At 36.8% G+C, this 18,563-nt stretch overlaps 1 protein-coding gene across 1 annotated transcript; it reads left to right on the top strand.

Annotated features, from left to right (window-relative positions):
* Positions 1 to 15,421: 15,421 nt before the first annotated feature.
* On the top strand, positions 15,422 to 16,489 carry LOC115972987. Its single transcript, XM_031093201.1, has one exon. It carries the CDS (start codon positions 15,422 to 15,424, stop codon positions 16,487 to 16,489), a length of 1,068 nt encoding a protein of 355 aa, XP_030949061.1.
* The last annotated feature ends 2,074 nt before the right edge of the window (positions 16,490 to 18,563 follow it).

Genomic DNA, 18,563 nt, shown 5'->3' with positions numbered 1-18,563 from the left:
ATTTTCTCAAGTCACCTTCACTTTATCCGACAAACAAACCTTTGCCAAAGTCAGAGATAATTAGTGGGGAACCACATTCATGCATATCATGATTCATGACCATAAATATAAAATTATTGGAAATTCAATGATACATAAAAAGTAAGCATGCATGCTATAATTGTAGACATATTACTGATGCCAAGTTATAGCTCGAGCCAATAAAGGAATACGTATACAGATAAGAAAATGTTTTTGATGACATGAAATAACAACTCTATGTAAGAAAGAACTCAAATCATACATAGGTATAAGGTGACAGTCATAATTAATAAGTAATTCTCTCCTTCATCATATTTTCTGATTCAAGCATCATAGCTCTTTATTGTGTGGCTGCCACACCGGTAGCACTCTGAGGTTCTCTTATTGTTGGCAGGCATCTAATTGTTGACCATTTCTGCAGGTTGTTTGGGAGCCCTACAGCGATGTCCTAGAGTTGTTGCCCCCATATTGCACTGCCGGCCGACAAATATGGAGGGCCGATGTGCCATTGATCTATTTTTGGATAGTAGAGGATCATCATCCCGAACGTGTCTTTCGTCAATTCGGGATGAAGCAAGTGCCACCGGATATTGTAGATACATCCGTTCATCTCCACAAAATCTCCCTCCAAGGTAAACTAGATAAGGATTGGGTGCAAGAGCATGTTGTCTACATTGACCGATGGGCCTATAGAGAGGAACATATTGCTGACGCACCGGCATTGGATGGGGACACGACATACCTTGCTGCTTACATGGAGTCCTACCGAAAGACGACGAGACGGTACATTACACGCGACTCGGCGTATTGGGAAATCATGGTAAGGCAACAATTCGATGCTTCTTTTATGGATTGACAATATATGTGTGTTGCTGCATGCATTACGAGAATTTAAGTTGTATATATATATATATATAAATTATTTGTTAAAAAAAATAAAGATAAAACAGATTTAGTGCTGTGGACTTAAAGGCCTAGTGTTGCACAACACAAAACTAAACAAAGAAGTTTTAACGGGACTCATTTATTTCGCAGGTTGAGTCCACTGTGGAATTACTATTGCAATGCGAACCAAACTCCGCAGTGTACAATCACCTGAAGAGGACGCTGGACCTTGTCGGAGAGATGAGCCGAGGGGCATTGGAGAATGCGCGTGCCACGGTGACTGAGGCGAGCACACAGGCTACAGGCCGTGGTGGGGGAGGTCGTGGGTCTAGAGGGCGTGGACGCAGTGGAGGTCGTGCATACAGTGGAGGTCGTGGAGGTGGTCACGAGGATGACGATGTCTTCGGTAACTTCCAACTCTAATACCTTCAATTCTTACTGAATTTAACTTCTACTACTTTCAGTTGTAATTTATTTCGAGGACATATTATAGTAGCAAAGTACATATTGTTTGGTAACTAGTTTTTAGTGTTAATTTTCACTTCCTTCTCATAATTATGGTATAATTAGTAGCGTTACAATGTTCTGCCAAACTTTAAATATTAAGACTAAGCACTTTAAATATTAACCAATGGGAATAAGCACTTTTTTCTTCCAAGCGATATATATATGTATTGACGTTTAAGACATGCAAACTTGTTTCATTCATTCCGTATCAACTACAATCACAATACTATTATCCACTTTTAACATATACACATCAATGCTAATATATTATGCTTATGTATGAAAACAATAGTCCAGCAACATCATTTTTTCATCCTATAAAGCACAGACCACTATGGATGCCAATGTAATTCCTTTTAAAAATATTGCTACGCGACCATGAACATAAAATTAGCATTATATGAGGAAATTCAAAGTTGTGATCACACTATGAGGTTCATAAAATTAGAGTTTAAAAAATAGTAATAATAACAATAATAGAGTATAAACAAGTAAACAAAGCTGGACTTTGTAATTAAAAGGTTTTGTTTTATAAATTTTTTTATTATACGTAATTTAATATGCCAATAATGAATTAAAAACAAAGTTTTATTAGATTTTACCAACAAAACAAGGTTTATATGTAACTCGTCTAGGTGGTGTAAGTATTAGTTTTATTGGGAAGGGTTTACACTAGACAATAGTTATTGATTCTATGAACGACATGCACTAGGTGCGGGTCAAGCGATTGCTTACGCATTTGGCCCTTGTCTTGTAGGGTTTACACTTTACAATAGGGTTTACACCGTATTCACTTGGCCCTTGGTTACACTTCACGTTTTGAATCTTTTGTTAGAAACAATGTTTTATTGTTATTGTATCAGCTTTGTAACTGCTATGTGTTTTTAGGTCTGCTCTACCTTTGTTTTTGGACTTTGTTGTCTTCCATTCTCAGTTGAATGAATACAGAGTGTTGAAATAATCGAGTTATTGCTGAAAAACACAAAAACAGTGAGAGAGAATTTTTATGAACATTTTGTAATAATTGATAGTGGAAGTAATATTTCTCCAGTCTCAGTCAGAAAATTTTTTCATCCTAAAACGGCAACTTCATTTCTTAAATATTATTGTTAAAGTTGAAATAATTATTGTATGAAAAAATTGGCTTTTGCCCCTTTCAAAATAACAATCTAGCATTTTACCGTATTTTCCAAATTAATTAGGAAATGCCCCTCTGTTTAAACTCAATTTTCTGAAAATCAAGTTAAGCTCTATAGTGACGTTTTTTAGGATTCTATAGTGACGTTTTAAGGACCTATAGTGGCGTTTTGTAATCCAATTTCCATGAAGTCGAGTTATAGGTAACAAAAAGAGAAAAAAATTGCATGTAACTTGACTTCATGGAGATTGGATTATAAAATGCCACTATAGTTTCTTAAAACGTCACTATAGGATCCTTAAAAATGTCACTATAGGGCTTAATTCATTTTTTTTACAGAAAATCGAGTTTACAAAGAGGGGTATTTCCCTACGTAATTTGGGAAAGACGGCAAAATGCTAGATTGTTGGAATTGGAATGGGCATTTGCCCATTTTCTCTAGCTTGGGGCAGAATATGATACTGCCATTGCAAATGGCACGGGTTTAATCAGAATACAGAGTAACAACACTGGACCGGAAAAGAAAGCAACCATGAGGCTTCATTTTGTATTTGCATTTGTGTGCATGTGAGTGTGTATATGAGAGGTCTCATGCACCCAAATTAAGCGAGTTCAAAGGGTCAAATGCCATTGAATCATATCTACGCTGCAAATAGTAAGACATTTTATGACTCAATCCCTTGTGGTTATCTTAATAAATGCAACTGTTTTTCTGCAGATGATGAGGCGTTGGAGGGCGACTGGGGCATGTACATGGATGGTGTCGGGTCATCGCGATGCACGTCTGACGCTGCTGCCCAGCCATCCCACCCCCCTGGCCATGAGAATTGTGCAGAACACACATCCTGTGCCCAAGCTGGCCCTCGGTCCCCACCACCCACTCGGCTGTCTCCCCCATTGTTTGCCGACTCTGCCCATGACGGTGGCTGTATATTTGTACCCACCCCTGGCCGACCGACACCACCGATAGTTCAAGCTGAGCCCACCCAGGACCCTTCACTTCCTAACCCTGAAGAACTGGCTGCACAGATCGAACAGATACAGGGTGATAATATAGTGCCGGTACATGGGTTGCGAAGATCACTCCGCACTGACATACATCCCCCTGGTTGTGGGACCGGTGACGGTAAATAACATGATTTATTATCGAGTACATGGAAGCTATCCATAGACTGCGCATAATTATAAAAGACATATAAAACTCATAAAGGAATTATTACTATGTCATTATATGTCCTAGTCTTCTATTTTCATAATGATAAAGTAATTATTTGCATAGCTATGAAGGCATCTTTCTTAACTGCTACATGTTCATCAGATTGTTCAGATTAACAATCTTGTGCTCAGTTTGCATTATATTTTATTATTTAGGCAGTGCATCTCCATGCTATGTAAACTGTTTATCATTTACCTTAATAGAATGTCACAGGACTTGCATATGATGTTGTGTGCTTTAAGTGATGATCATACTCAGATCAAACATTTTCTGATAATTAAATTAAGCATAGGGAATGTGTGCATTCAAGTAATGTGTGATCCCTTTGAATTTCAGGTAAGACGAGACCGGCGAAGGCAGTTGTGAGGAAACGAAAAGATCGTTGAGCCGTTGATGATCACAAAGCTTATGGGGGTAAAACCTTGCCTAATATCTGGACTTTTTAATTTATTTTAGTTTTTGAGGTTCAATTTCGATAATTACAATTCAGAACAAAAACAGTTACAAAAAGAAAAAGAGAAAATAAATGTCCTCATTGTTAGACAGTTGGGATTTATCTTGGCTATAAAAGGAAGATGTTACTTTTAAGCAACTTAATTTTGCTTCTCCTCTGTCTAGATATACATAAGTCCAGCATGAAACTCTCTTTTGCTTGTTAGGCAAAACTGCAAAAGATTGGTTTGCATTATTTTTAAAGAAGCAAAGAATCAACCCCCTTGACCTAAAGAGACATGCAACAATACCAACCTTCCCTTTATTACTACTCCTTTCTACTTCTACTTTAATTTTTCTTTCTAGTATATATATTTTTTTTTCTGAAGGCAGTTCACACTTTACAAATCTAATAAAGATTTGAGCTCTCGGAATACTCTAAAGTCAACTCATGCATTTTGCTTTAAAGGAAATTAACTCTGTTTCTTTCCTCTTTCCTAATTCCTAACTTATAATTTGATTAGTAACACATGCACCTGGTGGATCTTAATATCTGCTTTACATGATACTTGGCTTTTTGTGTGGTTTTCCATTTAATCTTGAATAAGCCTTCTTTTGAGAGGTCTGAAGATATCCAAGCATGGAAATTTGTTTTTTGCCTAAGGAAAGAAAACAATGTTATAGCTGGACCAGCAAAAGCAAGGATGGGGAAGTGTCTCACTACTTGCATTAAGGTTCTAGTTCAGATCACTCTGATGTGATTGCCTCTTTCATACCAGTGCCTTTACACCCCTTTGATGATAATAAGCATTACTTGCTTCCTAAACAAATATTAGAGATAATGAAGGTGCCACCTAAATCGTGTGAAAGCTTTTGTCATCAAGTGGCCATTCAACTCTGTTTCTTACCTTTTTCCTAATTCCTATCCATCAATTTAGTTTGTCTTTTGTTGGTAATACATTATGATCTAGATCCTATGCAAGATTGTAAACTGTTAATTATTATATTAATTCTGTAAACATTCGTACAAGAGTAATGATTAAAGAAGGCCAATTCTTTCAAATCTATACACATTATATGCTGTAGAAGTGGTCCTTCAACAACCAGGAATCATCTAGTTAAAAAAGCAGTGATCTGTCTAGAAAGACCTCTTTATCAATCTGGCAATAAACTAATTAAGTTATGCTAGTTGGCGAAGTTAAGGTTTTCCTTAATGGTGTAGGTGATCATCAACTGGGGATGTCATTCTGTCTACTATATAGGCCAGCTCCTTGTGTAATTAATAGATTGACTTTTTATCTATTCTAAGAGAGTAGAGGTAAAGAAACAGAAAAAGAAAATCAGAAACTCCTTATGTAATTTTATAAGTTTAATGGGTCCTCCATGTACCAAAAAAACCATATTATAAAAGGCTCTATTTGGTCAGCTAAGAATCATAGTGTCATAGGTAACTTGTACCACTTTTTGCTTGAGAGAAAGCTGATTTCATGACAGTATCAGGCAACTTAAGACTGGTTTTGGAATTTTATTGGTTTTTGTTTTATTGAATTCCTCACATTTTGTAGAAAATATTGATGGCATGACAAAATGTATATTAGTAAGAGATTTTAAGAACTCAATGATCAAGTCAACTTAAAAACTCTAGAAGTCCTAGTCCTTAACACTTCTATTTTGTCAAAATGAGTTTGGCCTAAAAATAATATTCAAAACTCAAATAGAAAACCAGACAAAATGTAAATCCCAGTCCCTAAGGTCAAGGGTCTCCAAAATCTATTTACTTTTAAGTAACTTAATTATGCTTCTCCTCTGTGTAGATATACATAAGTCCAGCATGGCTTGGAAATTGAATTTGCTTAGTTATGTTTATGCTTCTCCTCTGTCTAGATATACATAAGTCTAGCATGTTTATGACGTACAGAATTTGGTTAGTTATGTTTCTGTTTATAAATTTCCTTCCTTGCTTTACGCTTTCTTTGATTTGCAAGAAAGTGATGGAAAAAAGGTGTCCTGCACATCACATTATCATTATTGAAACCTGCCCTGCACATCAAATTAGACCTATGATATTTGGACACAAACACAACACAACTGTCTTGTTTCAGCTTGGACATAGCAACACAACACAAATGTTAAGGATTTTTCTATAGTTTAAACTTATATTTTCATTTAGTTGTTGGTTTTTGTTTTTTATTTATTGATTCATATTTGGTGGCATATTTTGCCGGCTTCAGTGGTTCGTACTATTGATATTAACAGAAAGCTGACCACAATTTGTTTTTTTCTTTGTTTTTTGCACAGTAGTTGGACAACGTGTTATTGTTCAGCGTTCAGCTAGCGGATACAACTTTGATAACATTTTTTGGACATAAAAGACTGACAGATTTTTGGAGAGCATACATGGCAGCAGATTTTTGGAGGGCATATATGTTAACAGCTGATTTTTTGGATATGTTAGACACAGCTTTTGGAACATATTTTGTAACTAATGAAGCTACTTAAGCATGTTTATGACGTACATGAATATTTGAGTCAGCTTCGAGTTAGGTACCAATTATACCAATTATATTTGCAAAGGGTGGATATTTTCATGTGCGATGGAAAAGTTCATTTCTAGATTTTTGTATCTATGTATCTGCATATTTGAACAAAGGCAGCTTTAGACGAATGCAATATAGTGATGATGGATGGAGATCCCACAACTGACAAATTTTAATTTATACATTAGATTTTCGAGTACTTTTTCCTTTTATGTGGGTCTCTTTTATAAGCAAAAGACTCTAGTGTAAATTTATACAGTTGGGATTTGTTCAAGATGAATGCAACTTTAGTTGATGAACTACTAGTTCTTGTTCTTGTTTCTCTAGTACCTTCAGTAGTTCCTATACCCGTCATGTTACTTGGATTATTTACAAGCAATATTCACGCTCTTACTTTTTGCAACTTTAACTGTGGCTTATATAGGCGAATCCATGGAGGGTCATCATTGACTAGTTTGCGTGATTTATTTTTTAAGTTTAACCCTTACGCAAAAAATGTGCGTATCAAGATACTCTGCTGAATGAGCATAATATATAAAAACTAAATACATAAATCATATAAATATAAACTATATAAAGTATAGAAGTAATATTGAAAATACAGATTTTAGCGGTCTTCGGGAACTGTAACAAACAAAAGGGGAAGTAAAAAAAAGGAAAGAGATCGAGAAGATATTTGTCCTAAAATTCCAGTTCGGTCTATTTATCCCCCCCCCTAATGAACTACTATCTTTATATTGTTTTGTTCATTTAATTCCAATATTCAATATTATTACATATTTGTAATCATAATCTTAATAATAATTACGATTGCAATACTTACAGTATTATGGTGTGCTCTCTCCTACAAAAAAGATGCTCTTCATTAAAAGGTTTGAAAGGGTTTAAAGCTTAATTAAAAGTTTGGTCAATTCTAACGAAATTCATGTCTTAGCTCCATTCGGTAGTCAGACATTGTATGTGCACCAGGCTGTGAGAATGCAAGTGACTGAACTTGGCAGTGTCAAGGGTGAAGGTAAAGCCTACAACCAAGCTTCATTGAGTTGGGAAGTAATAATTATATCCACTACCTGCACATACAAAATACAACTGAAAATTGCCACCCCTAAAAAAATGTCGTATTCTTTGGTTACTATATATGTGAACGTACTGATTGAACTTGGGTAGCAGCAGGTCAAGCCCACTAATTTGGTATCTCCTACAAAAAACTGGCTTAGTGAAAACTTATATAACTCGACATAAAAGTAGTCGAGTATTTATAAGTACTCAATTTCATTAATAAGTCAGTACTAAATTGAAAATGGCCACAACTCGGCTTTAGAGATTACGAGTAACATAACTCGCTTATTCACTAATCGAGTCTTTTGGGCAATTTCTACTCGATTAATGTGTAAGCGAGTACTAATTTAAAACCAAGAACTGCGTCAGTCCATGCAAACTTCTCTCTACAAATCGATTGCTGTTGGATTGGGGCGTGATCGGTCAGTTTTAACATAACTCGCTGATACAGTTATCGAGTACCTTTCCTCAAATATTAATTACCCGAGTAATTTGTGCTACAATTACTGCTTACCATAGTAATTACTACTCGAGTATACTGTAAGCGAGTACTAATTTAAAACGAAGAAGTTCCATCAGTCCATCCAATCTTCTCTGTAGCAATCGATTGCTGTTGGATTGGTGTGTGATCGGTCAGTTTTGATCTAACTCGGTTTTACTGGTGACGAGTATTTATTAACTCGCTTAATTAGTTATCGAGTATGTTACTCGAATATGACTTATCCGAGTAATGTGTAATAAAATTCCTGCGTACTAGACTAATTACTACTCGAGTATATTGTAAGCGAGTACTAATTTAAATCCAACACTTCCATCAGTCCATCCTCCATTGCCTGTACAAATCGATTGGTGTTGGATTGGTATTTGATTGGTCAGTTTTGATGTAACTCGCTTTTATAGTTATCGAGTACATTTTGTACTCGGCTATTCCTATAGCGAGTATTGTTACTGGTTTATTTGATAACTATGTCTAGGTACCTTCCCCCCACAAACTGAACCCTCACGCCACTCTGAACTTCTGAATCTGAAGACTGCCTCTTCGTTTTCGTCAACCATTACTCTCTGTAAATTTTCCATACCCATCTCCTCAAAACTCCAACCGCCCCCTCTTTGATGTACACAGTACAGTACAGATTTTTTTGTTAACTATAAAACCAAAACCCTAGTCTGCAAATGTCGCTCAAAGTCGCTATTCCCCTCAAATCCGTAGGCGACCCCTCTGATTTATCTTGTCCTGACAACCGGTATTCCAACCGGTTATTTTTCTTCACCTTCGAACCACCGAATCCAGTCCAGCAAGGTATGTCCTGGTAGTCACACATTATAATTTTTGTTTTGTTTCGTTAGAAGTGAAATTGATTCATTAAGTGTAGATGTCGTTTGCTGTGTTACTCATTATCGTAATGTCCATAGATTTGTGATGTTGATTTTAAAATAATTGGGTCTTGCTGTCTGATTTCTTTTCAAGTGGTTCTTTGTATATGTCATCTTCAAACAAAATATTTGTAGATCCGTTCGTTTGTGTCCATCATAATGTTTGTTTTGTTTAGTTAGTAATGAAATTGCTTCATTAAATTGTAGATTTCGTTTACTATGTTAATCATCATCACGTCCATTTTGTAGTACTTATAGCAGACTTTGTCGTTTATGTTGTATGTTGATTTCAAAATAATTGGGTCTTGCATGAGTCATTTCAGTTAACGTATCTTATTGTCATGCAACATAAAATTGTTCCTAAAATGTACTTTTAATCACCTTTAAATTGTTCCTCTTGATTTTTAGTCATTTAGGATTTTAAATCTCGACAATTATAATGATGTCAATTTATTTCTTTTCTTCTGGTCAGACACATGTTTACCATTAATGTTACTAAAAATTACATTCTTTTTCCTTATCTAAAACGATGTTGTCTTTATTAGTGTCAAGATTCTAATAGATGCTAATAGATGTTAACAAAATGTGCACAATAATATGGTTGTATACTTAGAAATTTTTATAAGTAAATCGATTTAGAAGAGATCATAACAGTTAAATTATGTGATGTAAAACAAAAAAAATTCCTAGAGACACAGAAATTGTATACCTAAAATTTCACCCTTTTTGTCTTTAGAGGGTGCTAAAGTTATATGATTCAATACTTACAAAAGTAATGTTACAAATATAACAAATTTGACACATGTTAAATTGGTAGGTTATTATTGATTCTCATGTTGTTTAATTTTGACATTACTTTTATTATCCATAATGAACAATATGCCACGTCATACAATTGTAAAATTTATTATGATCTTTAGTATGTCTACATACTTATTGTATTAGTCCCAGTGTTCTGGGCTCGGGCCTGTGGCCTTTGTGTATGCTTGCACAATTTTTCAGGCTGAGGTATACGTGGGTTAAATTTAGTCCAAATTTCGCCAATTAAATCAGTTGTGTCTAATTGTTAAGAAGTTTGACTGTTTAGTAGTAATAGTAGATTGTTTGTTCCTTTTGTTGATTTGAAATTAATTTGTTACTCCTTACTTTTTCTTCAAATTACTGAATTTGTTATCAATAATTTTTCTTTATATTGGTCTAGATGGAAAGTGATCAGATGATTCGTATTGACATGACGAAAAAAGGAAAACAGCCTGACTTAGATGCCCAATTTGATGAAGTGTCTGACCTTCCCGAGCCAAAGAAGGCAAAGACTGAGCTCAAAGTCTACAAGAGGAGGACTTCAGCCCATTGGCGTGACTTTGAGATGCTTCCGACAAAAGGCAAAGAACGGCCTTCATGCAAATGTAAGCAGTGTGGAAAGAAATATATTGCTGCCAGAGCAATTGCACAGTATAATTTGAAGCGCCATTCGGAGTTATGTCGAAAGAAATTGGAAGTGCCATTGAGCATTCCTGTTTCTACAGGTAATGCATTTTTTATTTATATGTTGGCTATCCAAAGTTATAAGTTTATGATTTAAAAAAACAATTAATATATATGTCCAAAAGGTTCTGGATTTCCCATATAGTACAAAAATGTTTACTTTAAATATTAATGATGAGGTGGTGTAGAGAAAAGTTGAAATGGCATTGAAGTTGCTATATGGACGGAGGATTTGAGTTATGAAAATAGAACATCTAGAATGTGCACAATCTTGGCTGAGAATTTAAATGGAATAATCTGATGAAAAATTATGCATGATGGTATGGTTGATACCAATGTAATACAAATTATATTCATGCATATTTGGAAGAATCGTTTTTGGATTTTGTTGGCAGACAGTAGACAGTAGAAAAAATTTACCAGTCATTTTTTTCTTACTACTATTTGCATGACTTCTTTGTTTAATTGATTCATTGCTTACATTGCTTCATTACCCACAGATTTTAAATTTCAGATTTATAATGCATACATACGTTTTTAATGTTTCATTCAATTCATTTGATGTAGACCTTGTACAGCCACAATTGGAAAAGGTCAGTGAAGATAAAAAGAACATGGAGATCAATAACGATGAGCACAAGGAAGACAGCTCTTCTAATCCAGTCTCTTAGTGACGTGATGTCTGAAGGCTTGTTGATATGGCACTTGGATTTTGCCATGAACGATAATTTTCATATGCCATGTAATCATTTTGGGTTTTTATTATCTTAATCTGTTATGTGTTTTAGTTTTTCATATGGAACTGAAAATGGCATCTAATAGGAGAATACTTGGTTATTTATTATGGAACTTTGACATGGTATTGTTGTTTACTTAGTATGGACTGTGGAACATTTTGGAGTACTAGTTGTTTTAGTGGAAGAATTCCCGAAGTATTTGCATTTGTTGTTATTTTGATTTTTTTTTACTTGATTTATGGTTGAATTCTGAATGTACATACATGGGCAACATAACAGGTTATTCGACAATGTGGGAGTGGAATTCAAATGTGTTAAGTGTAATTTTTTTATTATTATTATGTTTTGAATTTGAAACAACAAAGAACAAGCCGAGATAGTTTTTATTTATTTATTGTTTTTTCAAAATCTAACTGTGGTACATATGTTTTTTTTATAGAAGGTCATAATTTTGTTCATTACATTGTTTGCTTTCAATTTTTATGAATTTAAGAGTTTAAACCATTTCTTATGAATTAGAGATAAAGATAAGTTTATTACATTAAGGGTATTTCATCATTTTCATTAGTTGTTTAGCGCTTTCCCTGAACATCAGGGGCAATCTCAGAAAATAAAATATTATAAAATTTAGTATTTAGTCGAGTTTTTATCATTTTGTACTGAACCTGAGGTTTTTTTAAGATTATGTATTAAAATAGTTTAGGGGTTTCTCTTATTTGGAGTCCCCATTTATTAATTAAGTGAATGTCCTTAAAGTCTATATATAAAACTCGATGACTATTGAATGAAAGGTAAAAATAGTACTCGGCTAACTTGCACCAAAATATTGCCTACAAAATAGGATTACTCTCTTGATGGTATTCAAATTAATTTATTCACTTATAAAAAAAAATTTCATTAAAACAAACATGTTTGTTTGTGAATACATCTGCTATGATAACTGGTAAAAAAAAAATTTATAATAATGTGGTACCAAAAAAGAACACACACATCTGCCGTTATTGAAAAAAAAATAAAAATTTGTAATAATCGTAGCACAATTCTTATCTCAATCCAATTATCACAACAATGATGTTTTGAACAATTATAGAGAAAATACTTATTGGCTATCCAAAGCCAAGTACAGTTACCAAAACAACATACCCAATGTTAACAACAATACAAGCAATTTCAGGCCAACAGGCTAAGACATATTCCAAATTGGAAGCAAAAGGGAAACAAAAAAAGATATTCAACAACACTTTAGCCCATCTGTACTGCAAACGTGAGCCATAGGGGTCATAAAAACACATATATTTATATATTTAGTCTTACTAGATTCATAAATGCCACAAGCAAGAGCCATAGTTTCACCTTCATTTCGTGCTTCCTTGTCGTGTCGAATCATGAACTTCGTCCTCCCCCATAACATGGGCTACCACTTCACTTAGCATGTTAGTACTCAAGGTTGCAATCCTCCTTGCGTGGTCACGCTCCTCAATGGCAACGTTTAACTGATACCTCAACAATCTGTTCCTAACGTCTCCATCGCAATAGCTGGTTCCTTCGCTTTGAGATGCCATTCTAGAACTTGATGGCGACATGGTAGGAGATGTCCACGATTGGGAAGCACAATACTGCACGTTCCTACCATTACGTTGCATGAACTCCATGTATGCAGATTCTGCTTCCCGTCGATCCTTGTATGACTTGTGTTCAGCGTTCGCGAATCTATGAACTTGTCTACTTGCTTCTGCCCAATTGTCGTATATGCCAGGAGCACGACCAACGAAAACAACATAGTATCTGCCACCCTAAAAGAGTTTGTACAACAACACTGTATGTTAAACCCATATTTGTTGTGCTGGGGTTAGAACTTTTGAAGTTTTGAAACTGAGGTATTAGATAAAAATGTACCATGTTGCCCTACCAACAGGTGCCAGTGGACTGCAGCAACGTTGACATTTCTTGTTAAAAGATCTGACAAACAGTTGTATAATCAGCATTTGGTTTGTACAGTAGTAAATTATTTAATGACAAGTATAAAAAAAGGAGGGCATGTTACCTGTAGAAGCGAAGGAGGCTTCTCTTCTCCCTGTCTGAATGTTTTCCTCTGCCAAGGTTCCAATCCACAAAGATAGGAGGAAGCTGTCATCTTATATAAAGTGGAATATCTGTTGTACTCGATTTTACGAATATCGAGTACAACATATAACTCGCCTCTCCCAATGGCGAGTATAAACAACTGCTCTAACGACCAGTTTGGTGAAGTAAATAGTACTCGGTCTCCTCAGAGACGAGTTTTATTTAACTCAATTCCAGAATCACTGTGCGTTCTGCTGGTAGGTGTAGGTTTTAATAGTACTCGGCTTCTAAGGAATCGAGTTATAGGTAACTCGTTTTTTTCAGAGACGAGTTATATTCATGAGGTGTACGGTTTTAATAGTACTCGGCTTCTTTATAAGCGAGTTACATATAACTCGATTCTTTGGAAGCCGAGTACTGTCCAACCATTACACACCCCCCACCCGCCCAACTTTCTGGGACCACTTACCAATTACATTTGACACTGTCGTTCTGAAGTCTGGACGTGGACTGGTCTGTGCTTGCACCCATTGTGTCACAGCTACTGAGAGCTTTCACCTTCAGTTAACTATCTGTACAAAGCACGCTAATTCAAGAAAGTGCACTTCATCTTTGTTCTGTCAACATCTCAGTTGATAGGTAAATACTACTTCATAACACTTTACAGCAACACAAATTTTTTTATTGCTGTTGTGGCTGTTGAATTGGGGTATCTAAACAAAATTATGTAGTACAAATTTTGAGAACAGAAATTATTTCAATGTTGTGGGTCTTCAATGCTAAGTATCTGAATATAATAATGTGGTACATGTTGCATGCTAGGAATTATATAACTGATATTTGCAATGCTTTTGCATGCTAGGAACTATTTCAATGCTTATGAATTATCTCCCTTACAGCAATACGAATTTTTTCAATGTTGTGGGTCTTGAATGGGGACATCTGAACATAATACTGTTGTGGACAATTTTTGAGAACACAAATAATATGACTGTTGTGGGTCGAGAATAAGGGGTATTTGAACATAATAATGTGATACAATTTTTGAGAACACAAATAATATGAATGTTGTGGGTCTTCAATAGGGGGTATTTGAACATAATAATGTGGTACAATTTTTGAGAACATAAATTAGTTGACTGTTGTGGGTCTTCAATGGGAGGTATATTTATCACTGAAAATGTGGTCCATATTGCATGGTATGAATTATCTCGCTTATTTGCAATGCTTTTGAGTTCTCATTTGTTGAACAATAGCCAGCATGAATTTTCATATATTGTGCAAACATTTTCGTTATCGAAATGAAGTCTGATGGAGTAGACAAATTAATGTTAAATTGGTAATTTTTAGCATGTTTAGCACAATTTGCTTAGGTTTGTTTACCTCCATGAACACCCAAACATAGGGCATGTATAGTTAGCCTATGCATGTTCCAATATTACGCAGCATGATACAATTATTACTATTTGTAGTTTAGGTCCGTTATGAGTCCACATTACTTCTATGTTTACTACGACGGGGAGGCATATATTAATGATTTGCACGGGCTATCATACCGAGGTCCGAACCAAAAGCAGACGCTTGTTGAAGTGAAACGTGGGATACACACGAGAAAACTTAAACGGAAGATAATGTCAACTATGGGGTTAGACAAGGATACCCACGACATCTCCATTGTATTTCGGGCTCCGCAGCAACTAGTAGGTACCCAAGTGTTCTACAATTCAATTCCGTTACAATGCGACAATGATGCAAATATAATGTGGGGAGTGATAAAGCGGGCAGGGCAATTCATAGGTTCTGACTTGTATGTAACTGTCCACACTGTTGGTTCAATGTCGATGGGGGTTCGCAATATGGGAGTAGAGTTGGAGAGCAAGAATCAATTCCTGTAACCGTTGTGCACCCGTCAGTTACACCCGAGACATCTTTGCCCTACAACTGTCAACCATGGAATGGGGTTGCTATGGACAATACTGAAGACGCCGAAGTGTTAGGGTCTATCCATACCCATGAGGATGAAGGATATACTCACCGAAATGAAGATATCCAAACCTACTTGGACGAGGCAACCGAAATGGATGAGACTCGAGATGTGTATGAGGAGTTCATTGATAACGATGGACCAGTAGAGAATCCAGAATTGTTAGATGAACTACAACCAGAAAATAATCTAAACCCTAACCCCGAATGGTTCACGTCAAACACATGGGATGACATTAATGACCCATCACCTTCCCTAGAAACAGGTCTGCTGAGTTGGCGACCGGGGGACGAACCGAGCAAGGGGATGCTATTCAATAATAAAGCTGCGGTTCAGCACGCGCTAACCATGTTCTCCGTTGGGCTCAATAAAAAATTTAAGTACATGAAGTCAGACCCCGAGAGACTGGTTGTAACATGTGTAAACGATGCATGTCTATGGTCAATTCGAGCTATCTACAGCAAAAGGCACAAGCTGTGGATGATCACAACATCTAAGGGTCCCCACACTTGCTCGACACTCCAAGTGGATCATGATGGAAGGATGATGGATTCAAAGTTCATTGCCATCACACTTGAGTCATACGTACGGGAAGACATTTCAAGAACAGTAGCAACCCTACGTAGTGTTCTTCATGCGAAGCACGGCCATTGGGCGTCTCACTATAAGGTTTGGGATGCAAAACAGAAAGCCGTTGCAGCCATCTACGGTGGTTTCGATGAGTCATATGCAGAATTGCCTCGGTTCCTGGCAGCGTTAAAAGATGCAGATCCAACCACAGTGACACAGTTGAAGTGCGACCACCGTAGTGTGCCGGGAACTTGCACATTTAACTGTGCCTTTTGGGCTTTTGGTCCGTGTATAGAAGGGTTCAAGTATTGTAGGCCGGTGATAAGCATCGATGCAACGCACCTCTATGGCAAGTACAAGGGGAAGTTGTTGATAGCAATGGCAACGGATGCTAACAACGAGGTTTATCCACTCGCGTTTGCCGTTGTTGAGAGTGAGAGCAAGGAGACATGGGGATGGTTCTTGGCATGCCTGAAATGATATGTTACGGACCGGACAAATCTTTGCATCATCTCTGACCGACATTCGGGTATAAAAGCTTGCTTTGATGACACAAGGATGACTTGGTTGCAGCCTCCCCAGGCCCATCACCGGTATTGCCTCCGCCATGTAGTTAGCAATGTGAACACAAAATGGAAAATTCCGGAGTTGAAGAACATGGTATGGAGGGCCGCAAGCGCGAATCAAGTTAGAAAGTTTCAAGCCATACTGAATTTAATTCGCAATGTCAAACCGGCTGCACACAGGTACTTGGAAAATGAAAACAAAGAAAAGTGGACACTTGCACACGACGGAGGGCGTCGATACGGAGCAATGACAACCAACCTATCGGAGTGTTTTAATGGAGTACTGAAAGGTGCACACAGCTTGCCAATCACGGCAATGGTGAGGTACACCTTCTTCAAAGTGAACTCCTACTTTGACGCTCGTCGTAATCTCACTCTACAGCAATTGGAAGCGGGTCAAGAATGGTGCAAGTATGCCATGGAGAAGTTCGAAAAAAACCAAGCGAAGGCAAAGGACCATATGGTGACACGGATGTGCACACAAGCACGGTTATATCAGGTTGACACACCGGGTAATCCTCTAGGTAATGGGGGCGGACAACACACGCACAGGGTTGATCTTCGGGGTATGACATGCACATGTGGAAAATGGGAAGCATACAAGATGCCGTGTTCACACGTAATAGCAATTTGTGCTAAGTATAAGCACGATGCGCAGCAGTTTATTGATCCTTGCTATAGCGTGAGTCATAGGTTCCATAGCTATGAACCGGTATTCCAACCGTTGAAAGACAGATTAGCATGGCCGGATCCTGAAGAAACTAGAGTAGTGATGCCCAATCTGCACCTGATCCGGAACAAAGGTCGGCCAAAGTCCACACGAATCCGCAATGAGATGGACGAGAATGATAGGGAGTTGCCGACCTCCCTATGGATCGAGAATGGACCCAAGTCAAGATGTGGGTTGTGTCGCCAAGAGGGGCACAACCGTAGAACATGTCCTACTCGAAATGCGGAGTCAACTAGCGGTGGAGCTGCATCATAGGTAAAGGTCATATATCTCCTACAACTTTTGTCATATATAAGTTGGCACTATTAAGAACTCAGTAGTAGTGTCTTTGTTCTCTATTGCCATAGTAAGTATTTGGACTAGTCATGAAACAAACACTGGTGTTCATGCATGTATAGGCAAATGAGGTTGTTCAGTTGTTTTTGTTACACTATTCGTCGTAAGTCATTGCTCATTTTTCCTGTTCTGCCTATGTTGTGTGTTAATAACTTATATAAGTCCAGTGTACATAACATTTTTTAACTATTTACAGTAGGTACGACAGCCAAGGTGGATGGGTGCTAACGGACATACGTTGCGCAGCCAGGATGATCCCTACCTCTTTAATTGGAAGCAACCGAACATCACCAGTTGAACAGGCCCATGATGAGAAGACAAATGATATTGGTCATTTTTTGCTTAGAAGTTGATATTAAAGTTTGTACTTATGTAGTCATGCACTTTGTTAGTGCCTTTAATGTTATGTACTGATGGGGGTTTTACTAAGCCAGTCAAACAAACAATTCAGTTAAAAACGAAGTTATTGCAATGGAACTAAGCTGTTTTAGTATGATTTCCAACTTCTCCAACTTTGTTGCATTCATATTTATATAGCAGGGGCAATCTCAAAAGCAACAATATAAGAGTGTGTTGCATGCCATGCACTTGTTGCTTCATGGACATTGTAATAAACAGAACATACCTGCTGGTGTAAAAAACTGACTGAGCTGCAACAGGAAAAAACATGCAGGCCGAGTTGTAATATGTAGTGGAAGGCTGTTCTATAAAACTCGATTTTATATAAACCGAGTAACATTAATAACTCGGTAATCCAAGATTCGAGTACCATTTCGTCGTCTCTCAAAAAGACGTTACTCGATCTTATATTAAGAAATACTCGCTCTCCTAGAAAGCGAGTTACTTGAAGTAACTCGATAATTTAATTATCGAGTACATTTAGTACCATCACAACTCCAGCCAAAGTTGTCTGGAAGAATCG

Source organism: Quercus lobata, unplaced genomic scaffold (assembly GCF_001633185.2).
Source record: "Quercus lobata isolate SW786 unplaced genomic scaffold, ValleyOak3.0 Primary Assembly Scq3eQI_1866, whole genome shotgun sequence".
Lineage (NCBI taxonomy): Eukaryota > Viridiplantae > Streptophyta > Magnoliopsida > Fagales > Fagaceae > Quercus > Quercus lobata.
The sequence above is the reverse complement of the archived record's forward strand: the minus strand, read 5'-3'. Positions and strand labels throughout refer to the sequence as shown.

Coding starts and splice junctions, on each gene's coding strand:
- LOC115972987 (XM_031093201.1), top strand. CDS start 15,422: ATGGACAATACTGAAGACGCCGAAGTGTTAGGGTCTATCCATACCCAT.